At 42.6% G+C, this 22,816-nt stretch overlaps 2 protein-coding genes across 3 annotated transcripts; both read left to right on the forward strand.

Annotated features, from left to right (window-relative positions):
* The first annotated feature begins 6,566 nt into the window (after positions 1-6,566).
* Positions 6,567-8,588, forward strand: MYF6 (myogenic factor 6). 2 transcript variants are annotated; one of them, XM_001372426.4, is made up of 3 exons: positions 6,567-7,195; positions 7,499-7,589; positions 7,879-8,588. In XM_001372426.4, exons 1-3 carry the CDS (start codon positions 6,599-6,601, stop codon positions 7,995-7,997), a joined length of 807 nt encoding a protein of 268 aa, XP_001372463.3. In that variant the 5' UTR covers positions 6,567-6,598; the 3' UTR covers positions 7,998-8,588. The 2 variants fall into 2 exon arrangements, with proteins under 2 accessions (XP_001372463.3, XP_007503166.1); XM_007503104.2 differs by having other exon boundaries at positions 6,568-7,195; positions 7,876-8,588.
* A 9,059-nt stretch (positions 8,589-17,647) lies between these two features.
* Positions 17,648-20,609, forward strand: MYF5 (myogenic factor 5). The gene is made up of 3 exons (XM_001363949.4): positions 17,648-18,332; positions 19,524-19,599; positions 20,208-20,609. Exons 1-3 carry the CDS (start codon positions 17,832-17,834, stop codon positions 20,399-20,401), a joined length of 771 nt encoding a protein of 256 aa, XP_001363986.1. The 5' UTR covers positions 17,648-17,831; the 3' UTR covers positions 20,402-20,609.
* The last annotated feature ends 2,207 nt before the right edge of the window (positions 20,610-22,816 follow it).

Consider the following 22,816-nt stretch of genomic DNA (forward strand, 5'->3'; position numbering starts at 1 on the left):
TCTCCCTAGTTTGTTCATATGCACTCAGGGATATGAATTTACCTCTGATTACCTCTTTGGCTGTATCCCAAAAGGTTTGAAAGGATGTCTCACCATTGTCATTTTCCTCGATGAAATTGTTAATTGTTTCTATGATTTCTTCTCTAACTAAACGATTTTGGAGTATCATATTGTTTAATTTCCAATTAGTTTTTGATTTGGTTTTCCATGTACCATTACTGAACATTATTTTTATTGCCTTGTGATCTGAAAAGGCTGCATTTATTATTTCTGCTTTTCTGCATTTGTGTGCCATATTTCTGTGACCTAATGTATGGTCAATCTTTGTGAATGTGCCATGTGGTGCTGAGAAGAAGGTGTATTCCTTTTTATCCCTATTTATTTTTCTCCATATGTCTATTAATTCTAATTTTTCTAAGATTTCATTCACTTCTTTTACCTCTTTCTTATTTATTTTTTGATTTGATTTATCTAAATTTGATAATGGTTGGTTTAAGTCTCCCACTAATATGGTTTTACTGTCTATTTCTTCCTTCAATTCTCCTAGTTTCTCCATTAGAAATTTGGGTGCTATATTATTTGGTGCATACATGTTGATTAGTGATATTTCCTCATTATCTAAAGTCTCTTTTAACAAAATATAATTACCTTCCCTAACCCTTTTGATCAGGTCTATTTTTGCTTTGGCTTTATCAGATATCATGATTGCCACTCCTGCCTTCTTTCTGTCAGTTGAGGCCCAGAAGATCTTACTCCATCCTTTAATTCTGACCTTGTGGGTATAAACCCGCCTCCTGTGTGTTTCTTGAAGACAACATATGGTACGGTTTTGGATTCTAATCCATTCTGCTATTTGTCTACATTTTATGGGTGAGTTCATCCCATTCACGTTCAAAGTTATGACTGTCATTTGTGGATTCCCTGGCATTATGATATCCTTCCCTAATTCTAACCTTTTCTTCTTCGGCTCTACCTTTTAGTCCAGTGATTTACTTTAAGTCAGTCCCCCTTGTCCACACCCTTAATATGTTTCCTTTTTTACTCCCTCCCTTTTTGTTCCCTCCCCCTCCCCCTCTCTTTCCCTCCCCTTTTGTTTTCCCTCTCACCCTCCCCCCCTTGGTTTTCCCTTCTCCCTACCCTTGTTGGGTAAGATAGAATTCAAGATCCCTATGGATCTGGGTGTTCTTCCCTCTCAGAGTTGATTTCCCTGAGGTTTAAGTAAAAATTCTCTTCCTCTCCTTCTTATAGGAGTTTCCTTCCCCTCCCCTTCCCATGTGAATCTTTGTGTGAGAAAGATTATTCTATTTGGTCTTTCTTTACCCCCTATTTACACATTACATTTTCCACACATGTTAGTATACATAGATTGATATAAATGTAGTCCTTATAGAAGAGAGTTTGAGTAAAAGAAGAAGATAACATTTTTCTCCTTTCCCTTTCCTTCATATTTACCTTTTCAGGTATTCCATGCTCTTTGTTTTTCAGTGTCGAACTTTCTACAGAGTTCTGGTCTTTTCTTTGCAAAAACTTGGAAATCTTCTATTTTGTTGAATGCTCATACTTTCCCTTGGAAGTATATAGTCAGTTTTGCTGGGTAGCTGATTCTTGGTTGGAGACCCAGCTCTCTTGCCTTTCTGAAGATCATGTTCCATGCCTTACGATCATTCAGAGTAGAACTTGCAAGGTCTTGGGTGACCCTGATTGGCATTCCTTTATATCTAAATTGTCTTTTTCTGGCTTCTTGTAGGATTTTTTCTTTTGTTTGAGAGTTTTGGAATTTGGCAATTACATTCTTGGGAGTTGTCTTTTGGGGGTTTAGTGTAGAGGGTGTTCTGTGAGCTCTGTCAGTGGCTGTATTGCCCCCTTGTTCTAGAATCTCTGGGCAATTTTCTTTGATTATATCTTGTATCACCATGTCGAGTTTGCTGTTTATTTCTGACTTTTCTGGAAGTCCAATTATTCTTAAATTATCTCTTCTTCCTCTATTTTCCAAATCTGTCACTTTGTCAGTGAGATATTTTATGTCTCTGCTAATTTCTTGGTCTTTTGGCTTTGCTTTATTAGTTCTTGATTTAAAGCCTGGTTTTCCTTTTCAGTTTGGTCTAACTGGTTTTGTAGATACATGAATTTCTTTTGCATTATTTCCTATTTTTCCTCCCAGAAGGCTTCCATCTTTTTGATCATTTCTGATTCATATTCTTCATGGGTTTGTGGAGAGTTTCCATTTCCTTTGGAAGGTTTCAGAGCATTTGCTTGTGTTTCTTCTTCTATCTCCTCTATGTTTTGTATTTTTGCTCCATAAAATGTGTCCAAAGTTGCCCCCTTCTTCTTGTTTTTTTTTTTTTGGAATTTTGGGGTTTTTGTGCTTCTGTGGAGTTTGCCATCTCTATCTGAGTGGGGAGGACTTTCTTTTCTTATCTCTGTCTGGCCTTCAGAGGTTTTATCCCTAGGAAGATTGTCAGTTCTATGGCTTGGCCCTTGTTTCTGTGCCTCAGCCAGCACTCTGAGGTGGGAGGGGCCCCGGCTTCCTGGAGCTCTGAGGGTTGGTGATAGGATTAACCTCAGACTGAGTATGCCCTCAGGTAAGGACCTTCAGTGAGACTCAGATGGATGGATCTGGTCAGGGGGCTACAGGATCCTTCTGTCTCTCTCTGTTTCCCTGCTGTCTGGGTGCCCCCTGGACTGGGTCAGTTTGTTTTCAGATTTTGGCCTTCAGCTCCGAGACCCTTTTGCCAGCCCTGAGGGTTACTGTTGTTTCAGAGGACCCTGCACTCTGAGGGGGGAAGTGCTGTGGCTTTCTGGAGCTCTGAGGGCTGGTGATAGGATTAACCTCAGACTGAGTATGACCTCAGGCAGCGACCTTCAGTGAGACCCAGATGGAAGGTTCTGGTCAGGGGGCTACAGGCTCCCCCCCCCCCCGCCTCCCTGCTGTCTGGGTTCCCCCACGACTGGCTCAGGTCGTTTTCAGGGGGAGGCCCTCAGAACAGCCGGCTCCCGAGGCCCCCCTGCCTGCCCTGAGGTTCCTGCTGCTGCCTCGGACTCAGCACTCTGGCTTGGGGGGGGATGGGTCCTGGGACCTTCCCTTTGCCTTCCCCTTAGATCCGAGTGATCTCGGGCTCCAACTCTTGGGGGGCCGTACCTTTTGATCCAGGTCCTGGAGGAGTGTTTCCGGGGTCTATTCTGCTGTTTGTTTTGAATTTTGATGCCCTCGGAGCATTCCGTTTGAGATCGGTGAGGAAGGGTTTCTGGAGCTCCAAACTTTAGCTTTCTCTAAGCTGCCATCTTGACCAGAAGTTCCCTGGTCAGACTTTTATAGCCAAACAAAGGTTTCAAATTTTATACTGGAGGTAATAGAAAGCTTTGTGGAATCATTTTGCAGTTTCATTTGACTCTTGATGACCCCATTTGAGATTTTCTTGGCAAAGATACTGAAGTAGTTCATCATTTTCTTCTCCAGCCCATTTTTTAGATGAGAAAAGTGAGGCAAGCGAGTTAAGTGACTTGCCCAGAATCACATAGCTATTAATGGCTTGAGGCCAGATTTGACCTCTGGAAAATGAATCCCTCTATTCACTGATCCCCCTAGATTTCCTAGACCATCTGAAATCACCTCATATTTGTTTTGATATAGTTGTGTGTGCGTGTTTTCTTGTCTCATAGAAAGTAAGCTGCTTGAGGACAAGAGCTATGCCAAGTTTGTCTAGTACAGTACCTAGCATATTGAAAGTGCTAATTGAATGTTTTTTCATTGATTGGCTCTAACCTATATGCTCTCCTAAGAACCATAAAGGATGAGGTCTTATTCTTTGCATTTCTCCATAGGACTTGCCTCCAAAAACAAGTCCTTGCATAAAATAACTCACTCAAAAATGGATCAAAGGGCACTATCTTAATGACTTCTTGCAATAATAAAAGAAATGTATCTAAAGCAATTTTATAAACCTTACTGTGCTATTTTAAATTGGCAATTATTCCCTTTAATGGGAGTTAGCATGTATATAGAGAGTACTTGCTATATGTCAAGTATTGTGCTAAGCACTTTACAATTATTTTCTCATTTTATCCTCACAACAACCCTTCAAGGTATGTGCTATTATTATCCTTTTACAGTGAGGCAACTGAGACAAACAGAGGTTAAGTGACTTGCACAGTCAAACAGCTAGCAAGGGTCTGAAGCTTGATTTGAACAAAGTCTTCCTGACCCAGGTGCTCTAGCCACTGCACCACCTAGCTTTCCTTACTCTTTTTTTAACCCTTACTTTCTTAGAAATAACTCTAAGCCAAAAGGGTCCAAGGGCTAGGAAAATAAGGGCTCAGTGACTTGCCCAGGTTCACATAGCTAGGAAGAACCTAAGGCCAAATTTGAACCCAGGTCCTCCCAACTCCAGACCTGGCTCTTTTATTCATTTTATCTGCCTCAACAACAACAACAAAAAAAAAAACAACACAACAACAACAATAACAACAACATGCAGGAGGAGTTTAAATAGAAGAGGTCTTGGAGACCAACTTGCTAAGGTACTCTTTCTGCAGCACACAGGTCATGTAATAGCAGTCCTGAGCCCCAAACTGCCTTTAGTTCTTATTGGATAAGGGCAAGTTTGTTTCCTGGTTCTCACTTGCCTCGAACATAAAAAAAGAAGCTTTGGACTAGATCAGCAATTCTTAAGCTGAGATCCATGGCCAGATTTCAAGTGGCCTGTGAAGTTAGATAGGAAAATTATATTTTTAATTCAATATAACTAGTTTCCTTTGCAATCCTATGTGTTATACTTTATTTCATTAGGAATATTATTCTAAGAAAAGATCCATTGACTTTCTCAGACTGTCAAAGGGGTCCCTCATGTGCATTAAATAGGTTAAGAAGGGAATAGCAAGTGGGTTGAGAGCCAGGCCTAAAGATGGGAGGTCCTAGGTTCAAATCTGGCCTCAGACACTTCCTAGCTGTGTGATCCTGGGCAAGTCACTTGACCCCCATTGCCTAGTCCTTACTCTTCTTCTGCCTTAGAACCAATGTACAGTATTGATTCTAAGATGGAAGTTAAGGAAGAAAAAGAGAGAGAGAGAGAGAGAGAGAGAGAGAAAGAAAGGTTAAGAATCCTTGACTAGATGATATCTAAGGCCCCTTCTGACTTGAAATATAAGATCTGTGAAACGAGAGTATGCCACATTGGAACGAATGCTGCTTTGAATTTCTTTTCTTTTTACTATTTCTTGGTTCCAAGGCAGGGGTAAAGATTAGGCAATGGGAGTTGTGATTTGCCCAGGGTCACATATGTAGAAAGTATCTGATAACAGATTTGAACCCAGGACCTTCCATCTCTAGGCCTGACTCTCAAACTACTGAGCCACTCAGCTGTCCCCAGCTTCTCTGAATTTTAATACTGCCTCCTACCTTTATGCCCTGGAATGAATCATTTCCTCACTGGGTCACAATGCTCTCTTCTGTAAAATTAGCAAAATAATAAAAATAGAATTTAAAGAGGCCTCAGAACACACAGTCCAATTCCCTGATTTTACAGATAAGGCCCAGATATGTTAAATGACATGTCTAAAGTCACACAGCTAGAAAAGATATGAATTCAGTACTCTTTCCTCTGTCCCCCATTCTCTCTCTGAAGCAAGTTAGATCACATCACCTCTATCTATCCTGCCAGCTTTAAATCTATGCAGCCAGTGATGTAAGATTATAGATGAAAGGCATTTAGAAACTACTCCCCCTTTACAGGTGAGAAATCGAATGTTAAGTGCCTGGCAAAGTCACCAAGATTACCTAAGTGAGATAGCCCGGTTTTCTGACTACAAATCCATCCAGCTTCCCATTGTACCACACTGTCTCTCTTTTGGGGACAAACTCCGTTTCCAGCCCCAGTATTGAAGGAAGAACTTTCTGCTAATGAGACTGACAACTGCTGGCCGGTTCATAACCCTAGTTGTCCTCTCCGATGGTTTTGCTCCATGGCGGTGGCAAATGCTTAAGGAAAAAGACCCAGGGCAGCCCCTTGAAGCAGTTCATAGCCACAGTCCCAGAGGTGGAAGTCTGCTCACCAAGTTCTAAATCTGAGACAACGCTAAGGGTTTGGGTCCACAGGAAGAGCATCTTTGTAGGCAATGAGGAGAAATGCTAGAGTCCGATGCCTTCTGAACATATTAAGCCGGTCTATTTGGAGGAGAGCTAGTGTCTTTGAAATCTTTCCGCATACAACTATATTTAGAATCCAGGGGCGGCAGCGGGGGAGGGGACTCATGGCCGAGCTAAACCCTGGCTGCTCTCTTGTTGCCCTCTAAGCAAGCTGGCCCAACAGCGGCACATCCGAGAGCTCGCTCTGGGCCGTTGGAGGTTTGCGTTGTGACCTTTTTCCCTCCTCGCGTACAATCGGATGTCTCCTGGTCCTGGGAGTGGGTAGTAACCTGAGTTGTCTTTCTAAGGAGATGATGTTCTAGGGACAGCTTGGGGAGGTGCGGTGGCGGGGGAGGGATGGAGACTAGCTGCAATCACATTGCTCCGGTGATGCACCGCGACAGCTAAAAGTTGGATTGAGTTTCAGCCTCTGCTATATATAAAGCAGGGGGCAACTTATGTCACCGCACTAATTAGATGCCATCTGGGTGGTTCCTCTCGGAGTTGGGAGCCCATCACCCAGCTCCGGTAGAGCCAGAGGCCGAAGAAGAGAGCATAATGATGGACCTTTTCGAAACGGGCTCCTATTTCTTCTACCTGGACGGGGAGAATGGAGCCCTGCAGCAGCTGGAGATGGCCGAAGGCTCCCCTCTGTACCCGGGCAGCGACGGGACCCTTTCTCCCTGCCAGGACCAAATGCCCCCCGAAGCGGGGAGCGACAGCAGCGGTGAGGAGCATGTTCTGGCGCCCCCCGGCCTGCAGCCCCCTCACTGCCCAGGGCAGTGCCTCATCTGGGCCTGCAAGACTTGCAAGAGGAAATCAGCCCCGACAGATCGGCGCAAGGCCGCCACCCTGCGCGAGAGGCGACGTCTTAAGAAGATCAATGAGGCCTTTGAGGCCCTGAAACGCAGGACAGTGGCCAACCCCAACCAGAGGCTGCCCAAGGTGGAGATCCTGAGGAGCGCCATTACTTACATCGAGCGGCTGCAGGATCTCCTGCACCGGCTGGATCAGCAGGAGAAGATGCAAGAGCTGGGGGCAGACCCCTTCAGCTACAGCCCTAAACAAGCAAATGTAAGGGCACCAGGCGGCCTTGGTTCCATCCTTTCTAGACTTAAAAGTGCAGCTGCTCAAGCTCCATCCCCTCTTCCCTCCCTGCAGTCCCCACCCCCATCCTTCTCCCTCCGGTCGCCCTTTCTACTTAAGAAGCCCAGGAAAGAGCAGCTGGAGTTCTTGGCGAGTGAATTGGACTAGAGACGCCCTAACCCACCACCCCAGTCCCCTGTCCTCTCCAGCCCAAGAAGCAAGCCACCCCCGTCCTATTCAGCATCCCGCTTCTTAATCTAGCCTTAGTGATCTTTCTTGTGTTCACTTCAGCTCCCCAGTTCCGATTTCCTGAGCACCTGCAGCTCTGACTGGGAAAATGTTTCTGATCATTCCAGGGCTCTAGCCATAAGTCCCAGAGAAGGTAAAGTACACAAAAGTAGACTCCTACAAACAGCTTAGAGTCTGGACATCCTGTGTATGATGGGGGGAGTGGAGTGGGTGGGATGCCCTTTAGCGGGAGGAAGGGGGCAATAGGAAACCAAAGAGCTGAAAAGAATATGGAAGGGAGAAATCTGTCTTCTCCCCCAATACCTCCTTGGCATTCTTAGAAGTAACTAATACAGTTTGCAAAATCTGCGGACTGTCATTTGCGGTGGATTTGGATTGTGCAGTTAATTTTAACATTGCCTCTGACTCCTTTCTTTCAGTAGGAGGGCCCATAATCGAGTCATCTGCCTCCAGTAGCCTCCGGTGCCTTTCTTCAATCGTGGACAGTATCTCCTCTGAAGACCCTAAGCTTATCAGTGTGGAGGAGGTGGTGGAGAAATAACTGACCTCTTTGCTGGTTCTGGAGGGTTCTTCACTTGGCTTGGAAGATTATTCCCTGCTCCACCCCCACCTCCACACCAACCCCATTCCTAACCTTTAGATTAGGTTACCTTGCATTAATATTTTGGAAACCTAGCCCATGATCTTCTGAAAGGTGAAAATAAAGTGGTATCTTCTCAGAGAAAACAAAAACAAAATGAAAACAGTAATGCACATTGGGATGGAAAACGCTCTGCCTCTGGTCTCCAGAACCTCTACTGGCATAGGCCTTCCTTTCACCTTTTTGTTTGGGGCTTTAACTTATTAGATTGATTTTTATCCTGATGATGCCTACTGTACCCTGCTCCAGAGAAGTTCATTCCTATCTGAAACTAAATGGGAAACTTGTGGTTTGTTGTTAGTTTTTATTTAATGTGTGTTCCATGGTTTGTTTGTTTTTTTGTAAATACTTTTAGTACTTTCTCTTTTTGTATGTAAATGCAAGAATGTATGTAAACTGGGGAATGCAGTACTGTATATAAGTGGTTCAAGGACGCTAGGATTGTATAAATAAAAGGCCTTTCTATATTCTCAGCCTGTTGGGAACAGACAATTGGCAATAGTATCTCCGTTTTATTCAACAGATGCTTAGGGCTGAGGTCTCCAAGTTGTGTTAGTGTGCTAACATGGAGTACAGAGGGGAAATCTTATTTTTCTGTTTCAAAAACAGTCTGTCCTCTCTCCAGTTTTATTTATCTCTGCAAAAAAGAAGGCATTAGATGGAATGTGTGTGGAGGGATTTATGGGTGAGGATTTGGCAGAGCTGGACAGCCAAGAAGTTTTCTGAAAATTTGTCAACATCATCTATCTGGATAACTGCCTCCCTCCTCTCCATTGATTCCTTTTGTTCACAGGCAGGGTCTGTTGCTGCTTCTTGCTTTGGGGCTCCGAATCAAAAGAGCAAATGTGCTGTGTCTCATTCCACCTTCTCCCACTCCTTACCATTTTTCATCCACTTGAGAGAATGTGGGTTTGCTACTGAATAGACAGAAACATACACATATCCACACACACACCCACTTGCCTTCTCCCTTACTCTCCTGTCATTTTCTCTGGTGCTTTTTCTTTGTACAGTGCTTGGTGCATGTTAACCAGTAAATAAATGCTAGCTAATGGTCTTCTAGAAGACTCCTGAGAGGAGTCTCAGGACATTACCTGATCATCAGATGACCAAAGATCTCAAATTGCTTTGACACCCAGAGCCACCCTTTCTTTCCCTCTCTCAGGGCTAGGGCTACTGGGAAGATTAGGGGAGCTATGTGAAGACCCTGGCTTTCTTGAACTAGGCCAGACACTAGAAAGCTTGACTAACTCCAAGGCCTAGTTAGCTTGGGTTTGTTTTTCCAGTTAGTAGGATAAAAGGAGAGGAATTTCAGCCCTGGGGCTGGGGGAGGGGAGTTCACTTTGATGAGAGTATCCTCTGCCCCCAAGGAGGAAAGGGTTAAATGGTTGAAAGCTGACTAAGAGGAATACAACAACAACAACACATGAAGCCTCTTACCAGGCCCAATGGGAGGCTAGATACCCTAGGAGTTGATCCCAAGGAGGTTTTTTTTACAACGTGTGCCAGCTTTGTTTATGCTGTAATGTCAGGAAGGGGTGACCACCTAGAAACTGCATTAGGAAGGGGACTGGGGAGGGGGGTGGGGGGAAGAGGTCATGGTGTCTTTCTTTTTGGTCTTGTTAAGAGGCCTTTTTAGACCTCTTCTGGTAAGATGCCTCCTTCTTCTATGCCTCACCATCAGAGAAGGTCCCTAAATCACAAATAAACCTTCTTGAATCTTTGTCTCTGCTACTAGCTCCCCAATCCCCAAAAGGTCTGTCATGGATATTTTGCATGGAGAGAAGATGGCATTCCTAAAATACAAATCCCCAGAGAGGAGAAGCAGCAGAAGCAAGGATCTTCAGCTGGAGAGGACCTCAAAGGTCATTACAAGCTCCCTCCTCATTTTAAAGATGAGAAAACCAAAGCCCGAGGACTTTTAAGCAACATAACCTCTCAATAGTAAGCATCAGCTAAGTGATTGAAGCCCAATATTATGACTTCCAAGCCTCTACCAGTCCCTTTCATAGACAGTGAGCACTACAACTCCGTGCTCCCCCAGATTCTGGTGTCAAAGTCATGAAATCTCAAATCTTCTTTAAATAACCTATCCATCAGCTTTGCTCCATTTCTTTTAATTTGTTAAAACTCTTACCTTCTGTCTTAGAATTAATACTGTGTATTGGTTCTAAGGCAGAAGAGTGGTAAGGGATAGGCAATGGGGGTCAAGTGACTTGCCCAGGGTCATACAGCTAGGAAGTGACTGAGGTCAGATTTCAACCCAGGACCTGGGTCTGGCTCTCAATCCACTGAGCTGCCCCTGGGTCATATTCTTTTGAAAAACATGTTTCATTTTTTCTCCAAAGATTTCTATACTCCTGACATCTTAGAATGGTAAAACAGCAAATGACCTCAGAGATATCCTACAGACTCATTTAACACAGAAGGAAACTGAGACTCAGAAATTAAATGACTTGGGCAAGGAAGCAGATTAATAAGTGGGAGAGTGGGGACTGCAACCGAAAAACTTTGGCCTTCAATCCAGAGCCCTTTCAATCATGCCAAGCTCACAAATAAAATTAGAATGCATTCTTTCAAAGCTACATTTTCATCATCTCCCCTTCTGCCCCTACCCCATAAGGAAAAACTCAAAAGACAGCTCTAGATATTAATCTTTCTTTTCTTTCTTTTTTTCTTCCTTTCTTTCTTGTTTATCTGCTTGCTTTCTTGTTTTCTTTTTCATTTTGCTGAGGCTTATCTTATAGTCACAAGTGTTTGTCGGACTTTTTATTTTAGTGGCATGTTTGTGATCTGCAAAATAGAGCAATAAATGACCTAAAAAAAAAACAAAAAAACGACCTCTATTCTCTATTGCATCATATCAGAAAGAAGTATAATATGCAGCATGCTTGTTTTTGTCTATGTTTATACTGCTCCTATGTATAAGTGTTATATATGCATTTGTGTTTGTGTACATGCATTTTGGGGATAAACTGTCTTTTCACAAATGAAACTTTTCTGAACTTAAAGAATAATAATAATCATAACTGCAGCATGTGTGTGTGTGTGTGAGAGAGAGAGAGATTAATTCATGTTTTGGTCAGGCTACTAAGCCTATGGCTTAGTAGGGTTGCCAGTTAAATTCATGGGCTAGACTTGCTGTTGGATTTTATTCCATCTTCACATACCGAATTTACCCAATCCCTAACAGCAGTGTAACCTGAGAGATTGTTTGGAGTAAAGTTTTCCTATAGAAGTTCTTCATTAAATAAAGCAAATATTTCCCAAAGGCTCCCTATGACCTTCAAGCCTGTAGCTGACATGTAAGGCTTTCCAATGCAAACCTTCTGTGTGTTTGCAATTAAAATGTTTTTGTTTGATATTAATAATGATAATCTTTACCAAGTCAGAAGCCAAAGCAAACAGGTCTCTGGGAACTCCAATCAGGAGGGAATAACTCAGGAAAGATAAGTGGTTTGCGATTTAATTGTAACCTAACCTCTTTCCAAAGGCAGACTGGCTTCAAAGTTATCAAGTTTAGAAGAGGATCAGGATTTTTTCTGATATTATCAAGAAAGAGAGCACCTTAAAATGAGAGCTTCCTAAACTGCTGACTACTCAACTCACCTGAGCCATAAGACTTCAAACCTGCACACTCTGTGTATTTGCTGAACTTCTAGGTTGTAACCCATTCCTGATTCCTTACATAAGGTCATGGATTTAGAGTCAGAAGGGATAGTAGAGGCCATCTAATGCAACTCACTTAATTTCAATACTCGAGGTACTGAGATTGGAAGGAGTTGAAAGTTAACCTGAAGTTAAGCAGAGGGAAAGTAGCAGCATCAGTCTCAGATTCTCCTCGGTACCATACTGATTGGGAGGGGAGAAGAGGTTTGGAAAGGGGTGGGAGTGAGAAACAAACAGCTCCCTTCAGAGCTCTGGACTTTGAGAAATGTCTTGCTGAAATAGCTTCTGTCTTTATTAATGCAATCTTAGTGTTGGAATTTACCTATCTCTATGAAGAGTTCTCTGCCAGGAGCAATTCCCTCTTTTTCTCACCAAAAGGCTAACTTGGAGATGGGCAGGAGAGATCAGCATATTTTGTTTTAAACACTGTAGTTTCATTTCGTTAATCTATTTTGTTGGTAGGTAATGGGGTACATCCCCCAAAGCCAGGCTATTAAAAGTATCTCACCTCTCTATTCAGCAGCACCACCTCATTTCTTGGCCCCATGATTTCTTGGCCTGGTGATTCAAAAGAAATGCAATGAGAGAATGAAGGTGTGGGAGGGGGAGAAAGGGAAGGAGGGAGATGGAGAGATGGGAGTGATGGAAGAAGGGAGGAAGAAAGATCTAGTTATTCCTTTTTCACCCTAAAAAATCTACCTCTGGCTTTTAGAGCAATCTGGTACTGGCTTTCAGATTCAGTAAGCAAGACTGAGCAGCTGAGCCATGTGCTCCAACAAGCTGTGGCTGTAGGCACCATCCTTCTCCCCAGTCTCAAGTCCTCATCCCTTTGATCTCTCCTGGGAGTCCTAGTATCCAAGCAGAGGCCAATGTCTTCTTCAGCTGTCTTCCCCACAAATTCTTCCAGCAGCTCTGTCAGGTACTAATGTGTTTACTTAGGTGTGCAGGGTTCCCAGAGCTGAAAGTAGCCAAAAGTTTAGCACATTGCAAAAATCTCCTTTAATACGAATGGAAGTGGTTAAGACTCTCCCTTCCCTGAAACTGATTAATAATCCCTCTTTGCCTCTACCTCTGGCTGAAGAGAGAGTAGAGGCTCTTGAAATTGCTTTCTCCTCCTATTTGACTTCTTAAGCAAATTCTTGGCGACTTCTCAGAGTTCTGAAATTCCTGGTGAACACCTCAGTCCTAAACTCATTTATGTATAGGGCTGCAGTTAGAGGCCCATAAATCCACGTTGTTTTAACTGTAATAATCTCTATTAGTAAAAGTTGTGAGAATGATTTAAAGGTGTCTGCAAAAATCAAGGAGCCTCTTAGAATGACTCATTTTCATTTGCAGTCTTACCTCCCTGACACAAATTACTAGAATTATATAAAAAGTAAATACCTTCTTTAAAAAAAAGAAAAAGAAAAACAGAAAAATAGTGTAAGCATCATTTATTCAGAAAGTAAATGGACTAACCAAAACAGGTTGTAGTATACAATTGCTTTGTCCTATGGCTTTGGGCATCCTGTACTCTTAGTTAAGATTAGTTTTGATCTAGCATTAATAAATGCTTAAGATGTGCAGGACACTGCTCTTTCCCAAGTCAAAAATAAGGGATTGTGATAGAGTTTTTTTTTTTTCCTGCATATATTGGGCACATGATTTAGAAGAAATCCAGAGCTATATATGTCTGTGTTTGTGCATGCATATTGACTATACATATAGACATTTTGGTTTCTGCACAGTTTTTATTTATAAATATTTTCTTTCATCTTCTTTCCCTCAGAGAGCCATCTCTTTTAATAAAGAATTAACTTGGGAGGAAGAGAAATACAATCAGTTCAGCAAACCTAACCAACATTTTGGTGCTCCTTTCACTTCTGTAAAGGAGGCCAAAGGTGGAGAGGTGAATGGGGACACCCTTTCTAACTGTGCTTTTCCATACTGGAAGTGGTATATGATTCTTAGAATTCAACTAGTCAGAAAAATACTTGAAGGTGCCGTTGATTTTCTTTGTCGTAAATGATAAATTCTCTCAAAGGGGGGCAGGGACGAGAGCTGGAAATCAATTCAATCCGGCTCCATTTCAATTCCTTCTTAAGTGACATTATATTTAAAGACACAGATTATAAAATCTTATATAAAACGTTCCCCAAGTTCTAGGAAAGGCTCTTTTCTCCACCCTGACATTTGCCATTTCCCCTATTTTGAGGCTCCCCTAAAGAAAGGGCGGCGAAACCTCTCTAGAATCCCCAAGCTTTTGAAACCCTGGCTTCTGTCGTCCTTTGAAGATTGTCTCCCACTTTCTGATCTCTTTCTCTCCTCGCTTCTTAGTGCAGTTTAAAAGTTGTGTCTAGCTCTTTCTGGTGTCCTGGCATCCTATTTTCAGCACCTCAATCCCTAGAGCCCAGCGGTTTAAGTCTCCCCCCTCGCAAGCCCCATTAAGTAACCGGGACGCTTGGGGTTTGGGTATTTCTGCTGTTCCACTCGCCTTCTGCACGTTTGCAAATGTGTTTTGAGATCACTTTACCAAAGAGAACTGTAGCCTCGGAGGGCTTCGCCTAATGACAGAGCCTCATGAGTGACAGCATCCTTCCCGGCACAGAGCTGGCAGATGGAGTAGGGGAAAGAATGAAAACGTTGTGCGGTCTGCAGTAGCCCGTGTGCGTTAGGGTACAGGCAGAGCGAAGGACAGAGATACCTCGCGCATGGCCAACGACCCTCACCCGGAGAGGCTGTGGGAACCTGCTGGAAAGTTTGGGGCTGAAAGAGAACGAAAGAACCCCCTAGAAGTCTGTAAGAAAGAAGTTGGGCTTCGGCTTGCCTGTTCAAGTGCCTGAGAGAAAGGCATCCAGTGAAAAGCGATCAGAAGCGTCCCACCTCTCCCCTAGTCCCTCCCCTACTACCCAGCTACAACTTTAAAGATCAAGTTTGTTTGTGACCGGAGCACAGATCTGTAAACAGCTCTATTTTAGCACTTGCCCAGTGTGCTCGAGGCAGAATATCTGGGATCCACCAACCAATAAAGGTAGTCAGATTACTGCTGACCCCAAACCACGGCTACTTGGGAAATACTCCAACTCGCTTTACGTCAAGGAGCATTTGTGAAGCTCCTACGGTTTGGACTCTAAAGGCTAGCTTATAGTGTATATAGGGCAGACCCCCGAGGTGGCAAGATTTGGGTTCAAGTCCCAGCTTTGAATTCTACAGCCTTCATGAGCCTGGGCAAATCACTTTACGCCTCATGCTCTAGGCAATTCCCCAAGACTTTAAGTGTAAACCCTGTGTGATATAAAGCAGAAGTTCCTAATAATCTAGAGTTCCTTCTTTTATTACTATTTCAAATTCCAAACAGAATCTACAGCACCAGCTAAAATCCCATCTTCTTTAGAAAATCAGTTTCTCTACTTTGTGATTATCTCCAATTTGTCCCATCTCTTTTTTGCACTTAGTTGTTCACATGGGATTCCCCATCTAGACTGAATTCTTTGACAAAAGAGACCTTTTTTTTCTTTTTAAGAAAATCTCCAACATTTAATACAGTTCCTAGCACATAGTGGGGAATCAATAGGTGCTTGGTTTTACTTCCAAATAATTGGGTTCCTTTGTAAGCCTATGTATTCTACTGTATGCCTTTAACAACGTTTTAAGAAAGGATCCATAGACTTCCTCAGATTTTCAGAGGTGTATCACACACACACACACACACACACACACACACACAAATTAAGAATCCCTGTAGAGAGTTACCTCTATCAGTGAAGTCACAGGTCCAATCTCTTCTCCTAAAACTCCCATTGAGATGGGGATCAGAAGAGAGTTGCATACTGTTTTCTTCAAAGATAGAGGACATTTTAATGTTTACAGCTACTTGGCCAAAGATTGCTCCCATTCAGAGTCTTGATTTTTTTTTTCTGTAACTTTATTCCTTTATCAGGTTTATGCTCTTAATACGGGATTCATTTCAAAGGCGGGAGTCCTGTTTATAGCCCTAAATAAACTGCAGATGTACTCCCAACTGGCCAGACAATTAAAGAACCCTTTGGGGTGAGCAGTGTGGGGTTGGGCAAAATTTTAAAGAGAACTCTGTCCCTAGGAAGGGTGGAAACATGAAGGATTTGAAGCAGCAAAGACCTCTCTATTGCCACTCTCCATCTGCAGTGATGCCCCCCCCCAACTCCAAACACTTTTGCCTCAATGAACCCCTGATGAAAACTGCCCTTATTAATGACACAAGATCTCCCATTCAAGACCCATTAAGGAAAAGGGGCTACAGAAAGTAAATAAAACAAAGCAACCCCCCCCCCCCAGACCACCAAACAAACAAAAAAAAGAGTATCAGGAAGCTATAACACTTACTGGACAGACTGGCAGAATGAGGTTAAAGCAATGCCACTTCCTCTAGGAGCAGGTATGTGGTCCTAGTAGAGAGAGAACCCAAACTAGAATCTAGTAACTAGATAATCACATGTATGCATGTGCCTTGAGTAACCCATTTTCCTAAAATTAAGAACACACAACACAAGTAATCTGAATGTGGTCAAAGGGCTGGTTCTTGGGGCTCTGGCAACCGTCTGTTAATGGTTTCATTACCACTTTAATTACCATCCCCTTCCTTCACCCCCCACCCCCACCTCCCCACCCAGAGTTACAATGATCTTGCTGCAAGCTTTCTGGAAGGCTTTTGTCACCGGTCTGTGTGAAGTTACTTAGGGATTGTGGGGTTAGAAATTTTACACTAGCAGGAGGGATTGTGGCTCCAGCAGCTGGGACGCATCTGTAACGGTGTAAGTTTGCTTGAAAGCAGAAAATGAGCAAACCCCAAGTCCTGCTTCTCTGTTATGTCTGTGGAAACAAGGGGGTCAGACTTAGAGACCAAGTAAAGTTAGACAGATTAGCTTAAGATGTAATTTTCCCTTCTTCCCTTCCTTCCTTCCTTCCTTCCTTCCTTCCTTCCTTCCTTCCTTCCTTCCTTCCTTCCTTCCTTCCTTCCTTCCTTCCTTCCTTCCTTCCTTCCTTCCTTCCTTCCTTCCTTCCTTCCTTCCTTCCTTTTTTCCTTCCCTTGTTCCTTTCTTCCTCTTTCATTCTTCTTTCCTTTCTTCCTCTCTCCCTGCTCCCTCCCTCTTCTTTCTTTGTGCCTTGTCTTTCTTTCTGAGGCTTGTTGGAGTCCCTTGATTTCTAAGGCTAAATACCATTATTATTCAAGTCCTAATTCATTTACTTGATTGCTCTCCTTTATGCCACTTCTTTTTAGGTGAGCAATGCTATAAGAATCTTAAGTTTTGAATTTCAGAAAGGCCTGATTTTCTTTAAAAAAAAAAAAAAAACTCCATTAAAGCAAATGCTTTAAACTGGTCTATTGAAGTCTTAGTAAGAAGATTTCTCAACCTAGCCCATCAAAAGATGAAAACTTGGAATCTAATTGGATTTCAAGTTCTGGAAACTCGTGTTTTGCAGACTTGTCTAAAGATTCACTGATGTAAAGGAGAAATAACTGATTCAACAATAGGGCCTTTTCCCGTCCATAGAACTTCTTTCTTTGTCTCTTCTTCTTTGATTTTCTTTGTCTCTTCAAGAGATCGTTTGCCCCAGGTCTAGGTTGTTTCAAAGGAGAACAGTTGAAGAAGGTGGGAAATGTCATCGTTTAATTTCGGTTGTTGCTAGGATCACGTTTAGAAATAATCTCTTGGTTTGGTTAAGTTGTGAGTGAGAGCAAGAGAGGAGGTGGAGGAAAGGGGAGGGAGAGTGGAGAAGCCAGTCCCCATTAAAAAGAAATGCAGTAAAATCATTAACTAGTCAAAGGGAGCTGTAAACAGCAAATTGTCTCCTGGGGAAAGCAGGTTTGCCCAGACAGCCCCCAGTAGGGGTTGTGGTGGGATATGCTAATAATGAGTAGCCACTGTGGACCAGCCTCCCTCGCCATGAATATATAAAGAGGCCATGCCTCCCAGTTAAGGACACTGGCCTCTCCCCTAGCTAATTGCTGAGGAAATTGACCAAGTGGAACGCCAGGGTGACTTTCACTGGAGTCTCGCTCTCGGCGGTCCAGGTGCAGCATCCCACCCTCTCTCCTCTGACAGAATGGAAATGATGGAGAGTTGCCAGTTCTCCCCATCTGAATTCTTCTACGACAGCTCCTGCATCCCTTCTCCAGAGGGGGACTTCGGGGACGAGTTTGAGCCCAGAATGACCTCTTTTGGAGCCCACAAAACAGACCTCCAAGGCTCGGACGAAGAAGAGCATGTGCGAGCCCCGACGGGTCACCACCAAGCGGGCCACTGCCTCATGTGGGCTTGCAAAGCCTGCAAGAGGAAGTCCACCACCATGGACAGGCGGAAGGCGGCCACCATGCGCGAGAGGCGGAGGCTGAAGAAAGTGAACCAGGCTTTTGAGACGCTTAAGAGGTGTACTACGGCCAATCCTAACCAGAGACTCCCCAAAGTGGAAATCCTCAGGAATGCCATCAGATACATCGAGAGCCTCCAAGAACTGCTGAGGGAACAGGTCGAAAACTACTACACTCTGCCAGGGCAGAGCTGCTCTGAGCCCACCAGTCCCACCTCCAACTGCTCCGATGGGATGGTAAGAAGTTCATGCGGAGATGGCTCTCTTCCTTTCTTTTCTGATTACTGTTCAAAATAAATGAAAACGTGCTTAGGGACAGATCAGGTGGCCTGATTTTCTAATTCAGAGCTGTCTAGGGGTAACTTTTAATACTGGAAATATTGAATGGGCCCAGATTTGTAAAGATTTCCAATGGCCCTGGAGTGGGAAAGCAGCCAGCCTAGTGCAGAGCTTACTAACTCAGAAAAGCTGCTTCCTAGCTGGTGCTCCTCTCTCTCTCTCTCTATGTGACCTTAAGCTAGCCAGCTCTGGGCTCTAATTTTCTCATCTGCAAAATGAGGGGGATGGCGTGGAGGGGGGCTTGACCTAGACGATCTCTAGGGGTTCTTCTAACCTGACCCTGGGAATCAGCTGTTAGGGTATGTGACTGACATGTAATTGACACAACCTTGTTTGTATTTCTAAGGCAGCAGCAGAGGGCACCTCATTCAGCAAGGTGCTAAAGGTGCTAAGGTTGCTGCCAGGTAGGAAGATCACAGAGTGGTCTTTGGGAGAAAGCAATGAAAACCTTTCTGTAGTCCGGGCTACTTCCAAAAATGTAATTTAAGTCTGCCTTGCCACACATAGAGAACTAAAGGCTGAAGCTTACATTGCCCATATTTTTAATGACTTAATGAAGAAATGGGAAAACAGAAAAAAGCACTGCTCAAGCCATAACCCCTCCCCTGAGGAAGCTGGCTCTGAGAAGTTGTTGATGCATTCTTTTCAGAGCACGTTTGCTCCATCTGTGCCAGCTTTTAATGTGTTGTTGCCCTGGGAAAGTGTTCTTTCACAGAATTAGGGGAGCTTCCTCCTACTTGCATCCATTCTTCATGGATAAACCTATGGATATTGCAATCTCACCTCAAATCAGCATGTCTCCTCTCCTTTATCTCCTTTCTCCTCTTCCTCTTTCTGCCTCAGTCTCCCGATCGGACTGTTGGCTCTGTATCTCTGCCGCTCTCTCCTCTTTCTATTTTTCCTCTTCTTTCTCCTCTCCCTCCATCTCTGTGTCTTAGCAATTTCACTAGAGCTCTCCATTTCAAAACTAAAACTGAAGCCATGGGTTCAGAGGGGTCAGCCCCTGAGGAGTTGTCTGACCCCTTGTTCAGAGTCCCAGCTTGTCAGAGACTAAACCCTCCTTTCTCCCTTGTGCTTTGCTTGCTCTAGGCTGAGTGCAACAGCCCCGTGTGGTCCAGAAGAAATAGCAGTTTTGACAGTGTCTACTGCCCTGATATGCCAAATGGTAAGTGCTAATGATTATAGATAAGCTTCAGACCTAGCCAAATGAACGATCCTCTCTAGACAAGGGGTCCTTAGCCTCCGATGGATCCCTTTGTCACTTTGGTTGGTAAAGCCAGTCTACAGACCTCTTCTCCAGAGAATGGTTTTCAGGGTATAAAATAAAGTACACAACAAGATGGCAAAGAAAACCAGGTATATGTACATGTATATATACACATATATATATAAATACATACGTCATAATACAATTTAAAAAGTCCCGCTCTAAGCAAATCTAAGCTTTTTCAGGTGTGACTTCTTTCAGTTTTTATTGGGTGCTGACAAGCTGGTGATACTTTGAGTTTAGGACAAGCAAATAGACAGACAAAAACAACCCAACAGGGGGAAAAAAAATCCCAGTCCCTACCCACTCCCCTTATCCTCAGCCATCAAAGGCTGTTACTTTAGCCTGAGTCACCCAGATATTTGCTTCCAATGTCTGCTTCTCTTTTGCTATGGCCACCTGACTTTTGAGCGTGGGAGGAAAGGCTCAAGAGAGACAAGGGAGGGCAGAGTAGCAAATCTTTCTACCCATGTCTAATTTATAATGGGTTTCTCTCCCATCCTCAGTTTACTCCACTGACAAAAATTCCACATTATCCAGTTTGGACTGCTTATCCAGCATAGTGGATCGGATCTCATCATCAGACCAACTTGTGTTGACTCTGCAGGACCCTGCTTCTCTTTCTCCAGTTGCCAGCACTGACTCCCAGCCAGAAACACCAGGGGCCCCTAATTCCAGGCTCATCTATCATGTGCTATGAACTCTGAGACTTGAGATTAATTCCACCCACTGATTTTACCTCCATGTACAGAATTAACAGGAAAGCCTGTTAGACCATGAAGCAGGAGGCTGTGCAAAATTCCAAGCTAAGACATTCTGTATATAAATATTTCATGTTGTATATTTGTGAATATTATTTGCCACTTTATAAGAAAATGTATTTAACTAAAATTTCACCATCATATGAATGCTTTGTTTGTACTTTTGATATATATTTTTAATGTTATTATTCATGGCAAAAGGTTGTTGGGAGGGAGAACTCACCAAAGTGCTTAAGTTATATTTTCATAAATGTCACTTACCAAAAACATTCATGGTTATTAGAACTCTATTTTCTCCTTTAAATGATGGGTAGGATCCGTTACAGGAGACTTTAATCACAATTCGCTTTTGCTTGCTCCTAAAGACAGTTCTATTAAATAAAATAAAAAGTACTGCCTAATATTCTATATTTTACTCTTTTCATATGCAAAATGCATCTTTCTAGTGTAAGAATCAATCAGTATTTTTGTGGATATTTTCAAGATATGAGAAACTTTGGAAGTGCCACTATAAATAAAAATGTCTACTCGCAGAAATATGTTGGTCTGATTCTTCGAAGCAATAGGACAATTTCCAGGGAAAATAGAGTAAGGGGTTGTACAAAGTCCTTAATGCTCCACTTAGACAATAATAACACATGAGAATATTAAACTAGCCCAGGTGGATGGCATTTTGAGGGCCCTTCTAAGCCCTGTTTACTTCACAATGTTAAATGCCAATGTGAAACCAGTTAGGTCTTTCATAGCTAAAGGATACCTTTCTCTAACTTGATATTTCATATGGAATAGTAATTCCATTATGGAAATGGAGTTCTGCAGGTGATTTTGTATTAATGGCATCTAAATGGACCCACAGAATTTATAGAATTGGAATGTTTATGAAAGGTTATTAAGGCATGAATTAGATATTTATTGCTAGAGATACAGGTCAGCAAAGAGCCTGGAGATGATAGCATATGACAATGGATCCTTTAAATTTGACCTGGGGAAGAAAGATTTAGCAGAACATATTAGCTATCCTTGAAAGGTTGAAGCATGCAAGATATCATCAATGTGCTTTGTTTGCAAATGAGCTAAACAGAATTTAGGAAGAATTAGGAGCAACGTGTGAAAGTTTAGGAAGAAATGAATTGATGGTTGAGGCAAGGAAAAACTTGCCAGCAATCAGAACTATCCCAAAGTGGAATGGGCTGCCTCCAGAAGGAATGAGTTTACCTGTATTATAGATCTTCAAACAAAGGCTGAATGGCCATTTCCCAGGTGTTTTGGGGTCATTCTTGTTCAGTATGGGTTGGAGTAAGACCGAACCATCATGGATTTTGAGTTGGGGGAAACTTAGAGGCCATGGAAACCAACTTCCTCAATTTACATAGGAGGACACCAAACAGAGAATCTTAGTGACATACCAGGTCACACAGCAAATAAGTATCTAATAAAATATTCTCTGAAGTCCCTTCTGAGTCTGAGATTCTGCGACTTTTTTTCCCTTTCTGTCTACAACTAGATATTCTTTCAAGACTGTTAACTTGTTCATGATAGCTACACATATATTAAGGCTTTATATATATATATATATATATATATAACATATATATATATACATGTATATATATATACCAATTTATTTCTAAATTGTTAAGACCAAAATAAAATTTGCTTAAGATGCTTCATCATTGAGTCAACAGTTTGATATTGTAGGCAACAAGAAAAAAAAACTAAGTGAATTTTTAGTTTGTATTAAGAGGGGCATACTTTCTAGGAGTAAGGTGATAACCTCATTTTGCTTTTCCCTGGTCATGTGGCTAGATGGCATAGTGGATAGAGTGTCAGGTTGAAATCAGAAAGACTCAAGTTCTTGAGTTCAAATCTGACCTGTGATACTTACCAGCTCTGTGACCTTCAGCAAGTTAGGTAAACCTCTTTGCCTCAATTTCCATATTTTTCAAATAAGTGGAGAAGAGAATGGCAAATGCCAGCATCTTTGCCAAGAAGACCCCAAGTGGGGTCAGAAATGACTGACAAACAAGCAAAAAACTTCCATCTTTAAACATCTTTTCATCAATGCTTCTGTCAATACTTCAGTTGCAGAGTTAAACAGAAGATTCAGAAGTGGATGAAATACACTTCAGAAATTTGATTTTACAGAAGAAGAAACTAAGGCCTGGGGAGATGGAACCAAGGTCATATGTATAACAGGCAGTGGAAACTAAGATTTGAACCTTGATCTTCTGACTTCAAATCCAACACTTTTTACTCCATCATTGTGGCTTCTTTCATAACAATTTTCCTTTTTAAAAAAATAATAAAGCAAAATGGTTAAATAAACAAATGTTAGCACTTTTTGGTTATCCTAG

Source organism: Monodelphis domestica, chromosome 5, assembly GCF_027887165.1.
Source record: "Monodelphis domestica isolate mMonDom1 chromosome 5, mMonDom1.pri, whole genome shotgun sequence".
NCBI lineage: Eukaryota > Metazoa > Chordata > Mammalia > Didelphimorphia > Didelphidae > Monodelphis > Monodelphis domestica.